Here is a 24,356-nt window from a genome sequence, read left to right as displayed (position 1 = left end):
TGCAGACTGGTTTTCTTTTTCCAGTGGTTGGTAGCCCCCCAAAGATGGGGGCCTCATGCAAGTGCACCGAGTGCACAGTGGTTAATCCGAGCCTGCTTAGAAAAACCATATATATTCTTGATGTACGATGCAGCACCCACTCCCTTTTTTTCCTGCCTCTCCTTCTGAACAAACTATTCCCCTCCATGCCAATAGTGATAAGGATAGAGATAAAAAGGGAGAAAAATATGTTTTCAGATGTGGTCTGAAAAGAGATGGCCAGTCCATGAGGTGGAGCTGTACAGAAGAGTTTGCACAATAGTGGCGAGATATTGTGAGAATGGACAGAGAAACCTAGACAGGCAAGCAGAATCAGTGAAGAGAGCCATAGTGAGAATCCTAGTCCCATGTGGTTGCATCATGTTCTATGCATGTTCAGTGTATTCTTTGTTATTAGGCAAAATAATTAATGTTTAGTAGGGACGAATGGTATGCCTAATGTAAAGTTTCCGATGAAGTTGTTTATGAATAATATGCAAAACAAACCTTCAATTAAAAAGCTTAGCACCTGATATTCCCCCTTTTTCAGGTTTTTCTCACATAAAAGCTGGGAAATTCTTCCCTTGGTGAGGAAGGAGGCAGGTTGGCTTCCTCACTCACATAGAACCCGCCCGGAATTGGGCACCAAAACTCTGTGGATATTCTGTAGGCCATAGAAAGCAAAGAAAATTCTTTGGAAGCTGACTGCTGCTAGTGGAGCTCTGCTGCTACAGAGTCCTCTGCCAGTTGTTGCCCCTGAAAATCCCCCCTTTCCAAGGAAGAGGAGTTGTAGGCCAGGTAAATCTGATTCAATCAGCAGAGAGAAGTCTGTTAGCCCCATATCACTGCCCCTACCCTCTCCCAGCAAGATCAGTAGAGTTTGAACCACACAGAACACCTGCAGGAGAGCTTCCATGGGGAGAGGAATGGGGAAAATATTTTGCAGAACTCTCCTCTGCCTCGCACAGCTCTCCAGCCTGGATTTGAAAAATTGGAGCATATTTTTTTTGTGTTCTGTTACCTCACAATTGTCTACAACAGTTTTGTGAAACTTGTCAAAAATCATCTTTCTCTGACTAACAGCAAGCTTGGAAACAAGCATGGAAAGTCTTAGCTTCAAAGGAATATATTAACTAAAATTATGGCTAATTCAAAGTAAAGGCTTTATATAGACATTGTTCAACCTCTGTCACTTCAGTAGTTTGGTGCTGCGATAATAATCAAGGAAGGAAAATCAACTATAAACTTAATGATACTGAAATACTGAAAATAGAGTTTGGCAGTATCATGTTGAAACCCATTGCAAGGTTTATGGGGAATAGTAATAGCCTTGAATTTGCCAAAACTGATGAGCAATTTCCCTCAAGCTATTAATCACCGACACTACTGCTAGAACTGAAACTTCTGACATTATTACAAATAGTAAGAGACCACATTGGGAATATTGTATTCAGATCTGGACACCTCTGAATCAGAATGAGATTCACTGGAGAGATTTGAGAGAAGAATACAAAAAATAGGGCTGAAGGGATTAATTTGAGTGGAAAGGTTATAAGAACTAAATATAAGAACCTTGGCCAATCAAAAACTCTGTCTAATATATATGTTTTTCTAAATGTATCTAGAACTTATCATCACAGGGTGGCATCCAGCAGGAGCCAGAATTTCACCCTGGGTATTTTAAATGCTGTACAGAGATTAAAGGCAGTCAGTTCTCTGTCCTGGTCTAGGTATAATCATAGTCAGCTCTCCATTCTGCTCTACGTGTGCTCTCGGGCTGCTATTTTTTAAGCATACCATTGAGTTTTTATAGTTTTTTTTAGTAAGGTGAGGAACATTGGACCACCCGCTGTACAGTTTTTTAATGTAGAGATATGACCATTCCATGGTTTGGAATCTATTAGTACACTAAAGAGCTCAAGTACTAAGTATTTAGATTTGTTGATTTTAGATCCCCTCCTCATCCCAGAATATAAATACAGGATAATATATTATATTATATAATATTATAATATATATTTGTGAGTTCAATCCTTGAGGGGGCCCCTTAGGGATCTGGGGCAAAAATTGGGGATTGGTCCTGCTTTGAGCAGGGGGTTGGACTAGATGATCTCCTGAGGTCCCTTCCAACCCTGATATTCTATGATTCTATGATTCTATATTATCATGTTATAATAAATCAGATTTAGAAACATATACAAGTATGTACCTAAAAATAAATTGATATTGCAATTATATAAAATAAATCAGAAAAATAACACACAGAGCCCTTTCCCAAATCCTGCCCCACCCCATATCTTCTCATTTTTAAAAAAAAGCAGCTAAATGTAAATTTTTTGGTAAGTTACTCTCATTGTGAATTTCTCCCAGCCACAAGACTTTGAAACAGTAGGCTTTGTCTACACTATGGACCACAGCTCTCCTGCCGGCATAATTAAATCACACCCCAACGAGCGGCGGTAGCTATGTCGATGGGAAATGCTGTCCTGCCGACATAGCGCTGTCCACAACAGCACTTTTGTAGGTTAAACTTACATCGGTCAGGGGGGTGTTTTTTCACACCCTGACTGACAAACGTTTTGCTGACAAAAGTGCTACCATAGACAAAGTCTAAGTGTTCATCGTGTCAGCAGAAAGGACTACAGTGCCCCTATTCACTCCATCCCCGTTAATCTTTTCAGAGCGCTAGTGGGGCTGCATATTACCCTGATGAAAGACGATTGCCTGGAATCCTTTATCATCTCATTTTGTTAATGGTTTTTAATTTGATAGGAGTGCTGTGTAGGAAGCCTTGCCACCTCATTCCCTACTACACCTTTATATAGGAATGATGTCAGCAAGTAACTTCTTTTTGAGGGGTCTGCTCAAATGTGCCCAGAATAACTATCTGAACCTGGCAGACGAAATGCTCCTTTTTTGATCTCCTGGCAACCTCTTCATATACCCAACTTTCATTTTCAGTCTTTTCAAGGTGATGGGTATCCACAAATGTCTTCCTCCAGAAAAAAAAACAAAGCAAGCTCCCTTGGATACTGTATGTCTTTCAGGTGGTGAGAGATTCTGGCTGCAGTTTTTGTTCCCTCTCTGGTTCAGCTGACTGATCCCCTCTTATCTCCCACAATTCCTATTTGTTTTTTCCAGTGAGTGGCTTTAGATTTGTCCTAGTAGATCACCTGTTTGTACTGTTAGTTTTTGCCTTTGCAAACTAACTGGTAGGTTTTATAACCTCTATATACTTCCCCCTATACCTGGCAGGAAGGCAGGAGTAAGGAGGTTAGGAGCTGCAACTCCAGCTCTGCACCATGGGCGGATTCCCTTGCACTGAGGTGATCCTCCCATATCCAGCTGTTCTTGACCCAATATCCACCAGCAGCGCAGGGCAAAGTAGCCACATCACAGCCACCTTTGGACCTTAGTGTAGATTGAACATTTTCAAATGAAACTAGCATTGTGTTGTTTCCCTAGCTGCATTTGTTCAGCAAGCTATAGCTGAGCAATCCCTTATTATGTGGCATCTCTGTTTTTCCTGGAACCAGATCTCATGCATTACTAAAGTCATCATGTTAGCATAAGCAATTACTACCAGCTATCTGAGTCCATACACACTGTTTGACAGGGGAACTTACCTAGTACTTTGTGTAATTAATTAAAAAAATAAATACTCAAGTTCCTAAATTGAATATTGCAAATAATGAGGATGGAGAGAAATCATTTAGAATTGTTCAAGAGGGTATAATTAGGAGGATGGGATTAAGAAAATGAAAATTTAGGTTGAATGTCAGGAAAAGTTTCAATAGAGAAGTCTATTAGACTGTGAAATAATTTCCTAAGGGAAATGCTGGAATCCCCATAACATGGAATGATTAAGTTCTAGACTGCCAAAAGCACTAGAAAATATAGTGCAGAGAGCAAACCTGCATTGACAAGGGGGTAGGATTAGATGATTATACATTAATCCAGTTCCATCTCTTATGAAGATAGGTTTTCTGTAGATCTTTTCTCTTTGTTTTCTCTATGGTTCTTTTGGAGTGACACCTTAAATTTCTCTGCATACAGAGTGTCTGTGTTGGCACTTTCTGCTATGCTGCATCTAACCTTGATGATATTCTAAGACAACCCATAGAAATTAAATTGTTCGAAGTGTAGATCTGGGCATGGGGAGGGAAGAGATGGATCATGAAGTGTAGCTCTAATCTACCTCTTTATTCTGAAATTACATTTTTCTCCAAATTAGTCCACTCCCTCATTCTCAGGATGACAACACAGGATGAAGCCCTTGGAGGCTGGGTGAGTATGCAAGCTTCTTCATGGTGGTATGGTAGACACTTGTATAGCAAGAGATAATTTATCTTTCCCCAAAGCATAGCTATGTAAGCGAGCTTCACCAATCCAGGGTACAAAATTAAACTAGGAATTTGGGGGAGATGGTTGGGAGATGTCCAGGTAATCTCCACGCCAGATTTTAGCATTGAGAGGGAAGAAGATGAAGTAAGAAAGGATACAGCCGTGGGTAGGAGAATGTATATAAGGAGCGAGGGCAGTGTGGATACCAGTCTAATAGGTTATACTGGCTGTAGAATGACTGTGCCTAATAGGATACAAAATGTGAGTGAGGCCAAACAGCAAAAATTAAGATGTTTGTACACCAATGCGAGGAGCCTAGGTAACAAATGGAGGAACTAGAGCTACTGGTGCAGGAAGTGAAAACAGATATTATAGGGATAACAGAAACATGGTGGAATAGTAGTCATGACTGGACTACAGGTATTGAAGGGTATGTGCTGTTTAGGAAAGACAGAAATAAAGGTAAAGGTGGTGGAGTAGCATTGTATATCAATGATGAGGTAGAATGTAAAGAAATAAGTAGCGATGGAATGGATAAGACAGAGTCCGTCTGGGCAAAAATTACATTGGGGAAGATAACTAGTAAAGCCTCTCCTACAATAGTGCTTGGGGTCAGCTATAGACCTCTGGGATCTAATTTGGATATGGATAGAGCCCTTTTTAATGTTTTTAATAAAGTAAATACTAATGGAAATTGCATGATCATGGGAGACTTTAACTTCCCAGATATAGACTGGAGGACCAGTGCTAGTAATAATAATAGGGCTCAGATTTTCCTAGATGCAATAGCTGATGGATTCCTTCATCAAGTAGTTGCTGAACCGACTAGAGGGGATGCCATTTTAGATTTAATTTTGGAGAGTAGCGAGGACCTCATAGAAGAAATGGTTGTAGGGGATAATCTTGGCTCAAGTGATCAAGAGCTAATTCAGTTCAAACAGAACGGAAGGATTAACAAAAATAAATCTGCAACTAGGGTTTTTGATTTCAAAAGGGCTGACTTTCAAAAATTAAGGAAATTAGGGAAGTGGATTGGAGTGAAGAATTTATGGATCTAAAGGTAGAGGAGGCCTGGGATTACTTTAAATCAAAGCTGCAGAAGCTGTCGGAAGCCTGTATCCCAAGAAAGGGGAAAAAATTCATAGGCAGGAGTTGTAGACCAAGCTGGATGAGCAAGCATCTTAGAGAGGTGATTAAGAAGAAGCAGAAAGCATACAGGGAGTGGAAGATGGGAGGGATCAGCAAGGAAAGCTACCTTGTTGTGGTCAGAACATGTAGGGGTAAAGTGAGACAGGCTAAAAGTCGAGTAGAGTTGGACCTTGCAAAGGGAATTAAAACCAATAGTAAAAGGTTCTATAGCCATATAAATAAGAAGAAAACTAAGAAAGAAGAAGTGAGGCCGCTAAACACTGAGGATGGAGTGGAGGTTAAAGATAATCTAGGCATGGCCCAATATCTAAACAAATACTTTGCCTCAGTCTTTAATAAGGCTAAAGAGGATCTTAGGGATAATGGTAGCATGACAAATGGGAATGAGGATATGGAGGTAGATATTACCATATCTGAGGTAGAAGCGAAACTGAAACAGCTTAATGGGACTAAATCGGGGGGCCCAGATAATCTTCATCGAAGAATATTAAAGGAATTGGCACCTGAAATTGCAAGCCCATTAGCAAGAATTTTTAATGAATCTGTAAACTCAGGAGTTGTACCGAATGATTGGAGAATTGCTAATATAGTTCCTATTTTTAAGAAAGGAAAAAAAGTGATCCAGGTAACTACAAGCCAGTTAGTTTGACATCTATAGTATGCAAGGTCCTTGAAAAAATTTTGAAGGAGAAATTAGTTAAGGACATAGAAGTCAATGGTAAATGGGACAAAATACAACATGGTTTTACAAAAGGTAGATCGTGCCAAACCAACCTGATCTCCTTCTTTGAGAAGGTAACAGACTTTTTAGATAAAGGAAACACAGTGGATCTAATTTACCTAGATTTCAGTAAGGCGTTTGATACCGTGCCACATGGGGAATTATTAGTTAAATTGGAAAAGATGGGGATCAATATGAACATCAAAAGGTGGATAAGGAATTAGTTAAAGGGGAGACTACAACGGGTCCTACTGAAAGGCAAACTGTCAGGCTGGAGGGAGGTTACCAGTGGAGTTCCTCAGGGATCGGTTTTGGGACCAATCTTATTTAATCTTTTTATTACTGACTTTGGCACAAAAAGTGGGAGTGTGCTAATAAAGTTTGCAGATGATACTAAGCTGGGAGGTATTGCCAATTCAGAGAAGGATCAGGATATTATACAGGAGGATCTGGATGACCTTGTAAACTGGAGTAATAGTAATAGGATGAAATTTAATAGTGAGAAGTGTAAGGTTATGCATTTAGGGATTAATAACAAGAATTTTAGTTATAAACTGGGGATGCATCAATTAGAAGTAATGGAAGAGGAGAAGGACCTTGGAGTATTGGTTGATCATAGGATGACTCTGAGCTGCCAAAGTGATATGGCTGTGAAAAAACCTAATGCGGTTTTGGGATGCATCAGGAGAGGCATTTCCAGTAGGGATAAGGAGGTTTTAGTACCATTATACAAGGCACTGGTGAGACCTCATCTGGAATACTGTGTGCAGTTCTGGTCTCCCATGTTTAAAAAGGATGAATCCAAACTGGAGCAGGTATAGAGAAGGGCTACTAGGATGATCCGAGGAATGGAAAACTTGTCTTATGAAAGGAGACTTAAGGAGCTTGGCTTGTTTAGCCTAACTAAAAGAAGGTTGAGGGAAGATATGATTGCTCTCTATAAACATATCAGAGGGATAAATACAGGAGAGGGAATGGAATTATTTAAGCTCAGCACCAATGTGGACACAAGAAAAACGGGTATAAACTGGCCACCAGGAAGTTTAGACTTGAAATTAGACAAAGGTTTCTAACCCTCAGAGGAGTGAAGTTTTGGAATAGCCTTCCAAGAGAAGCAGTGGGGGCAAAAGATTTATCTGGCTTTAAGATTCTACTCGATAAGTTTATGGAGGAGATGGTATGATGGGATAATGTGATTTTGGTGATTAATTGATCTTTAAATATTCAGGGTAAATAGGCCTAATCCCCTGAGATGGGATATTAGATGGATGGGATCTGAAAAGAAAAGAATTTTCTGAAAAGGAAAGAATTTTCTGTCGTATCTGGCTGGTGAATCTTGCCCATATGCTCAGGGTTTAGCTGATCGCCATATTTGGGGTCGGGAAGGAATTTTCCTCCAGGGTAGATTGGAAGAGGGCCTGGAGGTTTTTCGCCTTCCTCTGTAGCATGGGGCATGGGTCACTTGAGGGAGGATTCTCTGCTCCTTGAAGTCTTTAAACCAAGATTTGAGGACTTCAATAGCTCAGACATAGGTGAGGTTTTTCGTAGGAGTGGGTGGGTGAGATTCTGTGGCCTGCGTTGTGCAGGAGGTCGGACTATATGATCATAACGGTCCCTTCTGACCTTAGTATCTATGAATCTATGAAAATGCTTTAAGTTATTTTTCATATCTGTTCTCCTGCACAACCTTATGTAGTGATGTGTCCCCACCAACTGCAATGTTCTTATTTTTTATTTTGAGGAAGTTCTTTTCCAGTCATTCTTTTTCTATTAATGATTCTACCTGCTTTTATTTCTTATTCCGTTTTTTAAATTTTACTACATTTTCACGAACCCTTTTGTTTAGAAAATCTATAGATTTTAAATCTAGTTTTCAATACTGAGGCATTAGAGTATTATGGACTAAAATATAAGAATATTTTAGCCAGATGGATTAGAGTCGCTGATATACAATTTATTAAAGCAGTTTGCAACAAATGTTGTGAAAGTTTTAAAAAACATATTAAATTGTGGTGTCAGAAAAGATGAGATTACACTCTACCAGAAGTAAACCCTGTAATTTTACCAGTGAGCACAAAATAGACTCAGTATAACAGTGTTTGTTTATGTTTGTATATGTGGTCTGAGTTGGCAGGAGATACTCCCAGACTTCTCAAAAGTGCTGGCAAATAGTAGAGTTTCAAGAAGATGATAGATATAACAAACAGATGTCTAGAGGGCATGCATGTTTGTTTGAGCAATCCATGTTAAAATTTACACTGGAAATATTCAATATCAAATTATTTAAATGTAAAATCAGTTTGTATAGATTACATTTTTATTAAAATGTAGGAATAGAAAATTGATTTGTATTCCTGGAACTGTTATCCTGGCCAGCAAACAAACTTAGCCATGATGACCTTGAAGGTCTTTAAAATAAATACAGTGAAACCTGTATGAAAGACAGTCTTTATTAAGCAACTAGTGATCCTAAGCAACAACCCCAAGGTCTTCCCAAGCATTTTATGATGTTAAATTATCTGTACTAAGTAACCACCTCTCCAATATGACCAAAGTCTGCTCAGAATTGATATAGAAACAGCAGCAGCATCTCATATTAGGAAACTGACTGAACTGTGTTGAAATTCAGTGCCCATAAGGCATGCATTCTATATGCATACAGTTGGTCACCTGTTTTGAGTGCCCCTGAAAATTTGTTTTGCTTAGCCTCCTGGGAATTCCCCTTTTGTAAGGGGAATCCGCAAATAGTGCAGAACTAACAGCAGCTCTATGCCACCCTCACTCTTGGTTCGTGGCATAGAGGTTGTGGCCAGTGGAAAAGGGCACAGATGGAATACAATCTGGTTATTTCCAGTTGCCAGAACAGCTGCTTGAGGCCATGGAAAACCTACAGGCTGCTCTAAATTGTGCCACTGAACAAGCCAGACCAGTCTCCAGCCAGAACTCTGGGCCTGAAAAGGTAGCATACAGCTACCTTTTCCCCAGCTCCGTGTCTCGGCTGCACTGAGCGCAGCTCAGTCACAGCTAAACCCTAGTTTACACTACAGACTTAAGTCAGTATAACTACGTTGCTCAGGAGTGTGGAAAATCCACACTCCTGAGCGACACAGTTATACCAACCAAACTTCCGGTGTAGTCAGCACTACATCAATGAGAGGGTTTCACCCGTCGACATAGCACCTATGTCCATTCTTTCTTATTATGCATTTTAAGTCTCTTTTAGCCCAGTACAGTTCCATTGTTGAAGAGAATGGCAGAACTTCCTTTAAGAGGAGCAGGATCGGGTCCATTGACTCCAATGCAAATTGCAAGTGCTCAGCACTTCACAGAATTTGGTCACCAGTGTTTCTTGTTCTGGTTATTCCATCTTGAATGGACTTTGTGAGCCAGAATCTGAGCATAGTTACACACTTGTAGCATTGACTTCACTGGGAATTTTGTGTGAGGGCCAATAAGTCATTTTCATATGAATCTGCATACTTCAGCTATAGTCAATATATACCTGATGAGGAAATATAATAAATTTAATATTTGCCTCCATTTTCCATTAGACATTTTTGAATGTATTATTCTGAAATAGTACATAGCTTACCAATACTTGACTTAGACTTTGCAGTTGTGCATGCAGCCATTTATGTAGCAAGAAGAAACTCATGGCAAAAGGAAATAAGCAATGGGGAATGTGTGAGAGAGCAGGAGAAGAGAAAAGAAAAACAGGAAAGACTAAGATGAGGTAAAGACAAAAAAAAACAGATGGAGAAAAAGCCATCTCACCAGACAATATGTATTTGTTAGATGTAGTAACCACCACATTAATGGTATTATGTGCATAGTATTAATATAATATACATTATATATATGGATGTTGGGAAGGTATATTAATTGAATGTATTATGCTCCTTCCACAATTCTGTTCCACCATGTCAAGTATCCCACAATGCTTTGCAAAGCTAAAGTCAGCTTTGGCATTAGAAAATAGGAAACTTGTCAAAGCAATAATACCTGAATAGTCTATACCAAGTACAGTAAGGAGGTACTATCATGGCTCATCATCACCTGGAATGTAGTATTCAAAACAAGATATGGGAAAGTACAGGGATGTACTAAGGACAAAGCTAGGGTTGCCAGGTGTCCATTTTTTGACTGGAAAACCTGTTTGAAAAGGTACCCAGGTGGCTCTGGTCAGTACCGCTGACTGGGCCATTAAAAGTCCGGTTGGCGGTGCAGTGGGACTGGCAGGCTCCCTGCCTGGCTCCACATGGCTCCTGGGAAGCAGCCAGCATGACCCTCCGGCTCCTAGGCAGAGAGGCGGCCATGGGGGCTCTGCACACTGCCCTGCCCCGAGGGCCGGCTCCACAGCTACCATCGGCCAGGAACTGTGGCTGATGGGAGCTGCGGGGATGGTGCCTGTGGGCAGGGTCATCATGCAAAGCCCCCTGGCCGCCCCTCCATCTAGGAGCCAAAGGGACAGGTTGCTACTTCCTGTGAGCTGCCTGAAGTCAGCGCTGCCCAGAGTTCACATCCTGAACCCCCTCCTACACCCCAACCCCCTGCCCATCTCGGAACTCCCTTCTACATCCAAACTCCCTCCCAGAGCCCACATCCCACACCCCCTCCTGCACCCCAACCCCCTATCCCAGCCTGGAGCCCCCTCCCACAACTTGAACCCCTCATTTCTGGTGCCACCCTAGAGCCCGCATAAGAGCCCCTACCCCCTTCCATACCCCAACCCCTCAGCGGGGATGGTGCCTCAGGCCGGAGCCCCCTCCCACACTCCGAACCCCTCAGCCCCACCCCCCAGCCCAGAGCCCCCTCCTGCACCCCAAATCCCTCATCCATGCCCCCACCCCAGAGCCCGCACTCACAACCGGAGCCCTCACCCCCTCACACAACCCAACCCCCTGCCCCAGCCCGGAGCCCCCTCCCACACTCTGATCCTCTTGGCCCCACCCCAGAGCCCTGAGCTCCCTCCTGCACCCCAAACCCCTCATCCCTATCCCCACCCCAGAGCCCACACCCCCAAGTGGAGCCCTCGCCCTCTCCCACACACTAACCTCTTGGAACAGCCTGGTGAAAATAAGTGAATGAGTGAGGTGGTGGGGAGCAAGCAATGGAGGGAGGGGGGATGGAGTGAGCAGGGGCAGGGCCTCGGGGAAGGTGTGAGGCATGGGCAGGACTGTGGGGAAGTGGGTGGGGCAAGGGTGTTTGATTTTCTGCGATTAGAATTTGGGAACCCCAGACAAAGCTGGCACAAACCAGTGGGTTAAACTTAAACTTCAAGTGATGTATAGGGGGCTTTTAACTTGTAAACAACCACAATATAAATAGAAGTACATTTAAGGGCGTATCTTTAAAGCACACCTTCTGTGTAAGATTAACATGCTGTGAGATAAGAATTGCTTCCTTGAAGGAGGGAATGTATGTCTTCTTTTCTTACTGTATTGCTTTATCTTTAGACAATAGATTTGACTAAATTTGGTTTATTGGTCTCTTAAACATTTTTAAGAACAAACCACTAGCGAAGTCAGTCAGTTGGTTATACGGTTAATCAATAGCCTCAACTTTAGTCACACACAATAAATGTTGCTTCCAGAAAAGCCAAGTCAGGCATTGGGAAGTGACAGATGCTTCAAGGAGGAAGGATAGTTTTGTGATAGTTTCAGTTCCACTGAACTGTGACTCAGGAAACGTGGTCAGTTTCTCGACTCTGCCACACAGAGTGTGACCCTGGGAAAATCACATAATCTCTGTGTGCCTCAGTAATGTCTGTAAAAAAGGATAATAATTTATTTCTTCTGCCTTTTTTCTGACTCTTCTGTTTTGTTTGCAAACTCTATGGGACAGAAACAATCTCTTATTAAATGTTTGTGCAGTACCTAGCGCAATGGTGTCCCAATCTTAATCGTGGCAACAGGTGCTACTGTCATTCAAATAAATAATAGTAATATGGGAGATAACCTAACTTGAGCCAAGACGCATTGTGGTGATGAGTGCAGTATGAGAAACTACAGACTAGATTAGCAGATAGGAATACTGAAAACAAAATGACAGTCAATTTGCAAGGGAAAGGAGGATTAAAGGAAAATACAAGAGAAAGCTGAACCAGCCTAGAAATTGTGCTCTATAGTGCAGTGCAGGAAACCTGAGCTCAATGCATAATTTCTGTCCCTTGATTCTAAGGCTGGTAGCAGTTAGGTGCTACCATATTTGCTTAGGTAATATATTTAGCCACTCAGGAGGAAATACCTCCTATTCAAAAGCAGTTTTGTTTGTTGCTGGTAGAAATGTGGCTATTACTGGAATCTATGTGATGGAATTGTAAATCAGGGCAAAATCAGGGGAATCTTTGGGGCTCCAGCAGAGATGCAGAGGAACCTCAAGAGATGAGGGAGAGAAAAGAATGATTACAGTAACAAGATATTCTTCTGAGTAGAAGACACCATATCTTCTATAGTTTACCAAGTTACTGTCATAATACTAGGGGAGAAAACAAACCAGAGCTACTTTTTGGGTCAGGTGATTTCTTGGGTAATCGATGGCTACCATGTCTACCAAGGCAAACTGCTAATCGTGATCGCATGCTTGTCTGGTTCTCCCACAAGCACTCTACTGTTAGGGACTTGTGTGGTTTTGAAAATCTCACTAGGCACCTATCTTCATCTTTAAGTGTCTAGATACCTTTAAATATCTGTCCCTTTGTACTTTCTCCCATGCTGCCCCTTACATGCAAGGGGAAAGTCATAATCTGTAAAGCCACCACCTTATCCTCCTCCTCAAAAATTCACCTCTTCCATTATGCTTATAGGAAACGCCATCTACTTCCCCCTAAAAAGTCCTTACCATATGATAATAGCAAGGCCAATAGCACATTGTGATTACTGCTACTAATGGTCTACAAATTGTGCACACATTTTAATTTTTCTCAGGAAAATTAACTGTTATTAAGGTGAGGGGTTTTTTTTTCTTTTCATTACTCTCATTATGGTTATGGTGAAAGATCAGAATTTGTGCTTGGGCTGGTACATTTTCATTACTGTTTTGGAAGACTGCTGTACATCTTCAGTCACTTTGGGCTTTCTTGTGCTCTCACACCGGTTGTGTTAACTACATTGGCTTCACTGAAGTAAACACCAGATATATGCTGTGCCCTTTATCAATTAAGTCCAACAGCAAAAAGTTTCCCGTTTGTGTTTTCACAGGAAAGCATTGCTGAACTACATGAGATTTTGAAAGTTGTCCTTCAGTCTTTGTTACTATGTGGACCAATGGTTTACATATTTATACATAGTTGTGTTCTGTGTCATTATGCTGTTATGGTTTGTTCTGCTACTGCCAATGTGCTCTGAAATCTGATTTCTTACTTTCTCAGTTGACTTTTCTTCTGGCAGTTGGTATATTTGGCACTGAATGTATAAATGAGACTGCCTTCAATTTAGCAGGTCTTACATTAAAAAGGGCTTTTTAAAACAGGTTCTCCTTAGTTCTGGAAAAAATCTAGATTTTGAAAGCAAAATAACCAGGTTGCATCAATTTGTTGTAAGTAATGCTCCACGTTACTTTAAACAGAGTTCATGTCATAAGTCATTTCTTCTGCATCAAATAATTGTATGATTACATACAGAACTGATTTTATACTTAGTTTTAAAAATCCTGGCAAACTTTTATATAGTGAACACAAATTATATGTTTTTGTGTGATATTTTATAAGATTCACAATATAAGATGTGCACTAGCAGTGTACAATTAAACTTTTACTTATGAAGTTAGAAATCAAAGTATGCCTGATTTTCTTTATCTTCATCTCATCTGTTTTGAGTTTAACATATCTTTCTGAACAAAGACATGTTTGTAAAGGATGTTAAGTTTTGTTTGGCCTTCCTCTCCATTTAAAGTACTCAGTGGACCCTAATGTGAAATTATGATCCCCTAAACTGATTGATATATACACATAAGACAGATGGTGTAGAGATGAATCTGATGATAATTCATTTTTCAGCTAGTCATGAAGATACTTTGATTACTGTGTGTTTAAGTAATTATAACACAGTGTTCAATGTTAGTCTTGTTAGTAGGGAACACATGGGAAACAAGTTACACGTTATTCATGCCCAACAAAGGATGCACTGTGGTGTGACCATTTTAATTCCTAATGCTAGATTAGAAACATAGGACTTTAAAATATGTCATACTGTGAAGTAAATAATTTAAACATAAACTCAATAAAGAGTTAAGTACATAGATTTTTGGCATAAATATTTGTTTTGGAAAATATTTGTTACTATATGAAAGAAACTAGTATGTTTGAATTAAGGTTTCACCTTCCATACAGCTCATTAAAATCTCACATGGCTTGTTTCTAGGTTTACATGAGTCCTAGATATAATGCAGTTTGTTTGGTTCTTTGAATAATGCATTTTAAGTGTAAATACTGAGGAAAAGATAAACAACACCCATAAACTTTAATTAGAAAACACGTTTTGGTCTAAAAAATTTGTGCACAACCATGTAGTGACAGTGAGTAATAAACCACTAGCACTTAACACAAGATTGTTTATTAAAAAAATCACACCAATATTTCTTGACATGACTTTTGAAACAAAATTACATCATTTCAATTTTACATTGTTTACTCCATAATTAATTATGATTTTATAATGTCTGTTTCTATAATAGGATAATTGACCGCTTAGATGGAGTTCGTTTGTTGTGGTCCTTGTTGAAAAATCCTCATCCAAATGTTCAAGCAAGTGCGGCATGGGCTATCTGTCCCTGCATTGAAAATGCTAAGGTGAGAATATATTTACTAAAATGTAATTGTTTATAGATAAGGCTAAGATTTAGTCACGGGTATTTTTAGTAAAAGTCACGGACAGGTCACAGGCAATAAACAAAAATTCATGGCTATGACCTGTCCATGACTTTTACTATATAAATATCCCTGACGAAAACTTAGCAGCTCCTGGGGCCCCAGGTGCTGCTGCTCTGGGGGGCCCCAGGACACCGCTGCACTGGCCACAGGGTCTGACTGCCCCCAGCAACCTGCTGCTCGAGACCCCGGGGACTGCTGCTTGGGCCCTTCCCAGGGCCAGCTACCCTGGGACTACTGCTTGGGTGCTCCCTGAGGCCAGCCGCCCATGCAGCAGCTGGAGCGGCTGGCCCCAAGGCAGACCCCAGGACCACAGCTCAGGTGCTCCCGGAGCCAGTCCCCTCCCCCACCTCCCCGGGACCATCCAAGCAACGGCCGGTGCGGCTGGCCCCAGGGCAGCCCCTAGGATTGCTGCTAAGATGCTCCCTGGGGCCAACTGTTTTGGGTCACCCAAGCAGCAGTCTGTGCAGCTGGCCACGGGGTGCTCCAGCTGCTGGTCCTAGGGCCAGCTGCTCTAGCAGCCCTGGGATCAGCTGCACCAGCCATTGCAGCTGCAAAAGTCACAGGGGTCGCAGAAAATCACGGAATCTGTGACCTCCATGACAGAATTGCAGCCTTATTTATAGATCGTAATTACATAGTCACATTTTCCTCATGATTTTCAACAATTAATGTTTACAGTCTTGCTAATTAGTCGCCTTTTACTTGTATTCTTTTAACTGCTTTAAATAATTTAATTTATTTATTTGAATATTTAAAACACAACTACAGAAACCCATCTACTGCTCATAGCAATCTGGTTGTCCTTAATTGTACTTTCTCTGTTTGTAAAATGTATTCTCTATAATAATATAACCAAACCTCTGCACACTGTTCCCAGTGAAAGGTGCTAGTCGAACAATAATGGAAATAAAAGTGTTCTATTAACAGGCTGTGAACAGCACAGGTAGTGGCTCTCCTCTACCCTACATACCTCAACCATGTTCTCAAGGGAGCACCTTTTGGCTTGAGAGCGTATTTTGGTCTCCATGCCAATGAAATCCTTAGATTCTCTGCTCAGACTGCCAATGAAAAGTGCCAGTTGTGAATGGTGGTTCTTGTGTTGTAGTCAGCTGTGCACAAAGAACTGGACTATTCATTTATTTTAAAAAGACTACCAAACAGAGATAAAAAGGTGACTATTTTCCTTTACTGGTCTAGAATGGATTAGACCCAATGATCTATGGTACAGTAAATATGAAAGGGTTTGTTTTTCTTAAGCATATCCCTAAAATATCTAGTAGTCTTGCATCACTAAGTCTTGTACAAGGCCGGAATGATTTCTTCCAATTTCTAATGAATGCCCCCATTAACACCAGTTTTGATTTTCCTTTGTACTCTGTCACTGATGTAAATCATTCTGCACAACATTTAAAGACCTGATCCTGTGAGGTGCTGGAACCCCCTGGGAAGTACTAAATAAGTGATATTCAGGACTGAGGCTCACAAGCCGCAAGTGGCTCTTTAATGTGTCTCCTTCAGCTCTTTACAGCACATGATATTAAAACACTGTGTGATTTGATTATTAACCAGGCTAAGTTATTAACCAATCTGGATGCTTTTATTAAGTTATTAACCAAGTGTAGTTGATAAAATAATAATACCTGGTCAGTCAATATGCTGTAAGAATTATATATATATATATAGTAAATGAAACAATGAATTTACACTACTGTGGCTCTTTTGAGTAATGACGATCGCTAATTTGGCTCCTGAACTACTGATGTCTGAGTATCACTCTTCTAAATGCTCTCAACTCCCACCGAAGTCAACATTTCCTGTGAAGAACTAATCAACTTAGAGGATCAACAATTTCTGTATATCTACCTTTCTTTTTAATGCTTTATAAACATCATGAAACAATTGAGGGACATTTCCTCCTGATTTTGATTCATAGGTTCAACATCTTACAGTTTTCCACACTGATTTCTATAGACTACTTACCTGCCCCTTTTCTAAACTAACCAAGTCATTCTGAATTGTATTTCCCTTTCTTTTTTATTGATATACTCTCCTCTAAGGTTTTATAGTAACAACTGATGTGTCACATGTATTTCCCTTTTGTCAAGAAACAGATGCACCTGCCTGTATCTTCGACTGTTGTTAACTATACATGTTGCCTGTATTTGATAGCTAAGACTTTTCATTATACAACTGAGTAGGTCCCCCATAACCTGTGCTTAGGGACTATACTGGGTACTTAGCTCACCTGGCTCTGAGAGTTGTATTGCCAGAACCCCCACCCCATCCTGAAATTCCTTTCAAAGGTGTTTTTCCTGGGGTATAGAGGGCAATGGAACAGATATTGTAGACTTAGGCTGAATTAACTTTCTGTTGGCTTTTTCACTGGTTTTGTGAAGAATGGGAAGCTATGTACATCATCATGCCAGCCCTCCTCCGACCTCTCTCTGCCTCCTACCTAACTTAAGATCTCTGACCCCACAAAAAGATCTGTGTGTGGCCTGGGAAATGGGGGCACAGTGACATAGAGGCAGTTACCATCCTTTCCCCCAAGCACCAAATGGGAGTAGATCCACATAAAGGGACAATTATAACAGCATAAGGGGGCTGCTTGCATGTAATCAGAATTATTTATTTAGTTACAGTTAATATTTACCTATTCAGATGATCTACCAAGAAATGTCATGCACTTGATTCTTCTCTATATATTGTGAGATAAAATGGAGTCTGTGACTTTAAAAGAAGCTTATGTACTGTGGCTTCCCCATCCCTATCTAGTTATGTGTAAGCTATGTGTGAGGTAGCTGTGGGCCTAGGATTTGGGTTTAACTTATTTTTGCTTCATTTTGAATGAGCTGCAGTGGTTATTGTATGCAGTGTGTGTGTTACGGAGGGTGAAGAAGAAAGGGAATGCCTATGTTGTAACCTATATTTTGAATATATTGATTTCTATAATTGTGCCATACGGCTGAGCAGCTATTTTCCTGCAAAGATACGTAACGTGCATGGAACTTAAAGATTATGTTCTATAATATTCATATTTATGTTTTGTGTTGCACATGTGAGTTGAATGTTCAGTGTACAACTGTAGTTCTTTCTATACTGAAATAAAATAAATTTCTATAACTTTTACAGAAACTAATTAAAAATACACTAGTTTAGATGTTGTAACAGAGTTACTCTGCTGGATCTAATCTATCTGTCTGTCTATCCCACTGAAATGGCCTCTATTACCATAATATCTAAGCACCTCACAATCTTTAATGTAGTTCTCCTCACAACTCCCCTGTGAGATAGGAAAATGCTATTATCTCCATTTTAAAGATGGGGAGCTCAACCGTACAGAAACTAAGTAACTTGCCCCAGGTCACACAGGAAGTCTATGGCACAGCAGGGAATTGAACCCAGGGGCCCTGAATCATAGGCTAGAAGAGGCCACATGTACACCATAGTGCCTGATTTGGGTCACTATGCTGTAGAAAATATATTGAATTAAAGTTAAAACTGCTGTTTGTTAATACCAATAAACCATTCTACCTCTGGAAGCTACAAATGATAGTTTGCTGGAGTTAGTCACAGTTTTTATACATCATTAAACCACTACACATGATGAATTCCAGAGTGGCCTAAGAATGACTTGGAGCAAGCAGTTGCGAGTTGGCATTGATGTGATTGAGGTAGTGGAGCTATGTGGGAAAATTTGCACAACAACTGCCAGTGCTACTAGTCACCCACTTTCATGAGCATTAAATTAATTTTCAAAGTTTATATATAAACTATAAATATATGAATACATGCCTCTTTTACAAAGCAAGAATAGAGGAGCTGTGCAGGTCATTAATTCAAAAGAATGATCTTAATGGAAACAGATTTAGATTAATTAGTTTCTTAATTCAAAACATAAAAACCACTACTGTAGTAATGTTGGTAATGACAGAATATCAGTGTACTGTCCAAGAAATGCAAATAATTATGAAAAAGTGCAAATAAAAGTATACTCAACTCTGTTGATATTGGAATGTTAAATTATGTGTTATGAATCATGCTACCTCAAAAACATTATTCATACCTTTGTTCCAAAGCACAGCAATCCAAACAGAAAAATGTAGCAAAACTCTACAAAAGTTTTATTAAAGGTATTGTGAAATTCACCTGTTGGGTAGGAGACAAAAGCTCTTGACACCACTGAAGGTGATACTGTCAATATGTTTTTTTAACTGATGCATTAAAAACAAAATCAGTTTCCTGGTAGAACAACCTTTGAATAGTAAATCCTGACATTTAAAAAATTGTTATAAGGGTTTTCTGCTCTTCTCTTTATGTTTAGAGAAATCTTTTGGATAGTTCTGAGAGCAGAACACTAAACATGCTCAGGCTCACCCTTCCTCTCCCCTACCTATTCTCTCTGGGCACACACCTGCTTGCTATATGTTCATAATTAATTTCAATTTCAGCTCTGATGCTGATGTTACTGGTACACATCCTTTTAAAGGGATTGGGAAAGGATGAGCACCATCAACAAAACTCACTATACCCTAAAGTGCTGTCAAGTCAATAAAGCAATAAAACTGAAAAAAAGGGCAAGATTCCCCCCACCCCCAATCTCTTAGGGGTTACTTGTAGCAATGTAGTTCAACATTTTCAGATGGAAGTGTGACTTTCAAGTTGATGGCTCCCCTTGAAGCCCTACATTAAAGCTTCATGGGGAAGCTGCAGGCTGAGCAGCCATGCAGACTGTGTATCCCCTGCCTGCCATGAAAGGGGATCTCTATATTGGCCCCACATAGGTCAGCACAGAAGGCTAGGGTGGAATTAATGGGTGGGGCCATGAGATTGGCATTTATGCAGATCCAGTGGCCTCCACACTCGCAGCCAATATCTAGAGTAGGGCCTTTGGTGGAACATGTGCTACTTTCTTCTTCATGCCACATGATTACTCAGGCTTTATGCAGGTGAAGTGCATTTCACCTGTTACAGAATCTTTTTAACATTGCCATATATGTAAACCTACAACGAACCTTTGTAACAAAGAAAGTTTGTTGAGTTTGTAAAGCTTTCTGATATTTATAAAATAAAAATATTGCCAGTTACTGTTTTAAATAAGTGATGATAGTTGGTTTCCACATTTCAGTAATAAAAAATGTTAGAATATCAATTTCAGTAGTTCCCAAACTTTTCTGAATCCTGCACATAAAGTTACGCTTTTTGTTCTATATGACTTTATAAATATTTGTTTCTGCACCATGTTTTGGTTAAACCCATGATGTCAAAATTCCCTGTATGAGCACATACAATGCTTTACAATTTTCTTGTTTTCTTCGATATGCTTCTTATATTTGTATACGGAAACCTTGGCAGTTTGAAGTTGATGATCTTATTACTCCCCTTCCATTTTCCTGTTTTTTTCCTGTAAACATTATACTTTTTTACACATCAGCTGGGTCTCTACTTCTTTATACTCTGCTAATTGTAAGGAATTTGATCTTACTTTGTGTAATTTTAAAGCCATGCAACTGAGAGCTAGAATTTCCTAATACTAAATGCTTATATAAAATGTATTCCTGTTTACTGAAGGAAGATCTGGGCCTATGTTATCAAGAAGACATTAATTATTAATTATCAATAAGAATTATTAATTCATTTTCCACAATGTGATAGGTTCGGTACCAACATAAAAGAACACATGGTACCTACCCTAACATGGCTTTCACTTGATAATAAAATGGTTTAAAGTTGTCTGATGTAGCAGTGATACTTTTCTGCAGCCCAGCATCTCCCGCAATTCTGGACATCTGGGCTGCTCTCCTCTCTCTGCAGCTCAAGGAAGTGGATCAACATTTTGGCACCAAATGGTCTGGCCATGCCCCTCTGTTTGAGTGCCAGATTCTTTGCCTCTGCAGCAGAAAACAGTGATAGTTTCTTTTGTTCCCACCCTTGCTCTTTCTATTAACCTTTCCTCCCAATTTTTTGGGCAGTGGGTAGCAATGCCTCTTTGGCATTCATCCTCTTTCCTAGATCAAAAAGAAAAGGAGTACTTGTGGCACCTTAGAGACTAACAAATTTATTTGAGCATAAGCGATGAAGTGAGCTGTAGCTCACGAAAGCTTATGCTCAAATAAATTTGTTAGTCTCTAAGGTGCCACAAGTACTCCTTTTCTTTTTGCGAATACAGACTAACACGGCTGCTACTCTGAAACCTTTCCTAGATCAGTTAACCCCTTTAGGGGTTTAACTATCACTGAGCCTCGGGTGCAATGTCTCCCTGCCGGCTCCTCTGACCCTTACAGGCATGACTGAACAGGCAAGAAAGCATCTGGTTAAATCCAAGCAGTGCTCTATATGTGAGGCAGCCTTCCCAGGCTCAGCAGACTCAGGTTGCAGGCAACGCAACTATGCCCCTTCCTGGGTGACATCCTGATCAGAGTTCCATTGCAGTCAGCAGCGCACAGGGCCATGTCTCGGACGTTGAATCTCCTCTAGGCACACATGTTCATCATCAGTGCCAAGAAAAGTTCTCTGGTTCCATCTACCAGAATAACCCACCTGGGGGTGTAACAGACACTTTGGTATTGAAGATCTACCCATCATTAGAAAGATCTACCCATCATTTCAGAAAATCTGGAAATTTATTTTCTTGCACCAGAGCTACAGAGGCCTGCCAAAGCACTGTGCCTCCAACTGCTAGGATTCCTTGTGTTGTGCATAGGGATCACTCCATGGGCACAATCATGAATCTGAAGTCTTCAAGCCTTCATATTAAAGGTCTGAGACCACTCCCTGGAATACATAAACAATCATGTACAGGTCCTGATTCAGATATTCAACTCCTTACAGTGGTGATCAGCCCACAACAATGTCTCCAAAGGCGTGTCCACTTGCCTTCCAGGCATTGGAAGTAATGAGGTGGGTTGAACAGTTCCAGAGCAATCCACATCAAAGGGGACCTGAACCAAAAGGCAGACTGGCTCAGCAAGCACCAAGTCAACAACTCTGAGTGGTGCCTAAGTCAGCAGATTTTCAACTTAATTGTTCTGATGTTCAGTATCTCTTCAACCTACCTGTTTGTGAATCATACAAATGCAAAGAAGCCAAAATACATCACAAGGCAGCTCCCAGGTCTGTGGGGACAGATACCTTATTGCATATTTGGTTGCAGGGCCTGTGTTATACGTATCCACCCTTTCCACTACTGGGGAAGGTGGTCCAGAAAATAAAATGAGAACATGATGCAGTAATACTGATAACTCCTCATTGACCAAGGAGATGTTGGTTCTCAGATCTGACAGAACTGAAAATGGAACCCTCCACTCCAGCTTTTCTGGAGACCAGACATCCTTTTGCAAGGACCTCTTCTTCCTCCACACCTGAAACACCTTCAACCAACATCCTGGCTATTGAGATGGAAGCACTAGAAGTCTCAGTCTGTCCTCCAGAGTCATGAAGACATTGTTTTCATCTAAGAGAGTATTGACTCTAAAAGTGTACACCTCTCTCTGGTCTGGATTCAACAACTGGTTCCAAAAGCACAAGGCAAATCTCAGAAATCCAGGAATTCTGACCATTCTGGACTTTTTCCATTTTGGAATAGACAGCGGCCTTCAGCCCAGTACTATTGCATGTCAGTTGTCAGCTCTTAGTAGCATGCTCTTCAAAGGATCCTCAGGCTTCCTGGCAGACAGTCCACAGGTAGCCAGATTCTTTCGAGCAGTCCGGTTAGCCATGCCAATGGTCAAGCCACTCTTCCCAAAACAGGACTTTCCACTAGTTTTGAAGGTCCTGACAACCCATCCCTTCAAGTCTCAAACTTTAATGTTAGCCTTTTATTTATCCATTAAGACTTGTTTCTTAGTAGCTGTCACATCTGCCAAGCAAGTGTCAGAGATGGCAGCCTTATCTATACAGGAACCTTACTGCATGTTCCACAAGGACAAGGTGGTGCTCAGAACACCAGAATCCTTTCTTTCTAAGGTAAATTCCTCCTTCCACACTTCCCAAAAGGTTGTGCTTCCTTTGTTCTGTCCAAAACCACAAAACTGAAAAAAGATGTGTCACAGCTTAGATGTCACAAGAGCATTGAAAATCTATCTCAAGTGTACAGAATCCACAAGAAGAATAGTGTGTCCTGCCAACCAAAATGCCAGAGACTCAGCACTTCCAACTCCTCCATTGCTACATGATTTAGACTTTGTATTATAAAAGCCTGTGAATTATCAGAGGTTGCTGTCGCAGAAGAGATCAAGGTGCAATCCATGAGATCCTTAGTGACCTCATGAGCAAGTGCGTCCTCTTCAGCAATTTGCAAAGTGGACACTTGATCTACAGCTTCATTAAGCACTACAAGGTGGATTTTCTGTCTTCTGCAGAGACCTCCTTTGGTAGGAGGATGCTTCAGGCAGAAATAGGAAGGGTACTTCTTTCCCAAATAACTTTTGTTTTATAACCCTCCCTACATAAAAACTCACAGCTCGCTGCTTCCCAGAAGTCCAGAATTGTGGGAGACGCTGGGCTGCAGAACAGAAAATTTCTTACTGATAATTTACTGTCTGCTAGCAGAGTTTTCCACAATTCCACCCACCCTGGATGGTTCATAAGCCAAGTGTCAGATATTAAGTGGAATCTTTTAAATCAAGATTGGATGTTTTTCTAAAAGATAAACTCTAGGAATTATTTTGGGGAAGTTCTATGGCCTGTGTTATACAGAAGATCAGGCACATATTATACAGGTCAGGTGATCACAATGGTTCCTTCTGACCTTGGAATCTATGAATTTATTAGTCTCCATTGGTCTAATGTATATAGCTATTTCATTATCACTGGAATATCCGTTAATAATGATGCTATTTAAAGTTTATAGTTTGGGAATAACTCATCTGTCTGTAAACGGGAGCAGAGAGGATGTGGCCAGACTGTGCAGCACCAAAATGCCTCCATGAGCTGCAGAGAGAAGAGCAGCTCAGATGTCCAGAATTATGGGAGATGCTGCTAGTAGACAGGAAATGATTGGTCAGATCTTTTCCATTATTTCTGTATCTCAATTTGTCAAATTGATTACATACTTTTCTTTTAGTTTTTAATGTCTAACAGAAGAAATAACTGCAATTGCCATCTACATCCTCTCTTCCCTAATTATCTCTTATGCTCTCGGTAGGACTGCTTCCCTCTGCCTTCATATAAAACTATACACGGTGTTCCACCTCGATTCATAACTGCTGCTGTTCAGAAAACAGAATGTAGATTCCATGAAAGAATTAAAAATTT

The 24,356-nt window shown here is 40.5% G+C and overlaps 1 protein-coding gene across 1 annotated transcript in view; it reads left to right on the top strand.

The window, feature by feature from the left end:
• ODAD2 (outer dynein arm docking complex subunit 2) overlaps positions 1-24,356 on the top strand; it is a 184,098-nt gene that overhangs the window by 99,654 nt on the left and 60,088 nt on the right. Inside the window, exon 17 of the mRNA XM_038391298.2 lies at positions 14,906-15,020. Coding sequence (XP_038247226.1) covers positions 14,906-15,020 — 115 coding nt within the window. The remainder of the gene's footprint in view (positions 1-14,905; positions 15,021-24,356) is intronic.

The sequence above is a fragment of the Dermochelys coriacea genome, chromosome 2 (assembly GCF_009764565.3).
Source record: "Dermochelys coriacea isolate rDerCor1 chromosome 2, rDerCor1.pri.v4, whole genome shotgun sequence".
Lineage (NCBI taxonomy): Eukaryota > Metazoa > Chordata > Testudines > Dermochelyidae > Dermochelys > Dermochelys coriacea.
The sequence above is the reverse complement of the archived record's forward strand: the minus strand, read 5'-3'. Positions and strand labels throughout refer to the sequence as shown.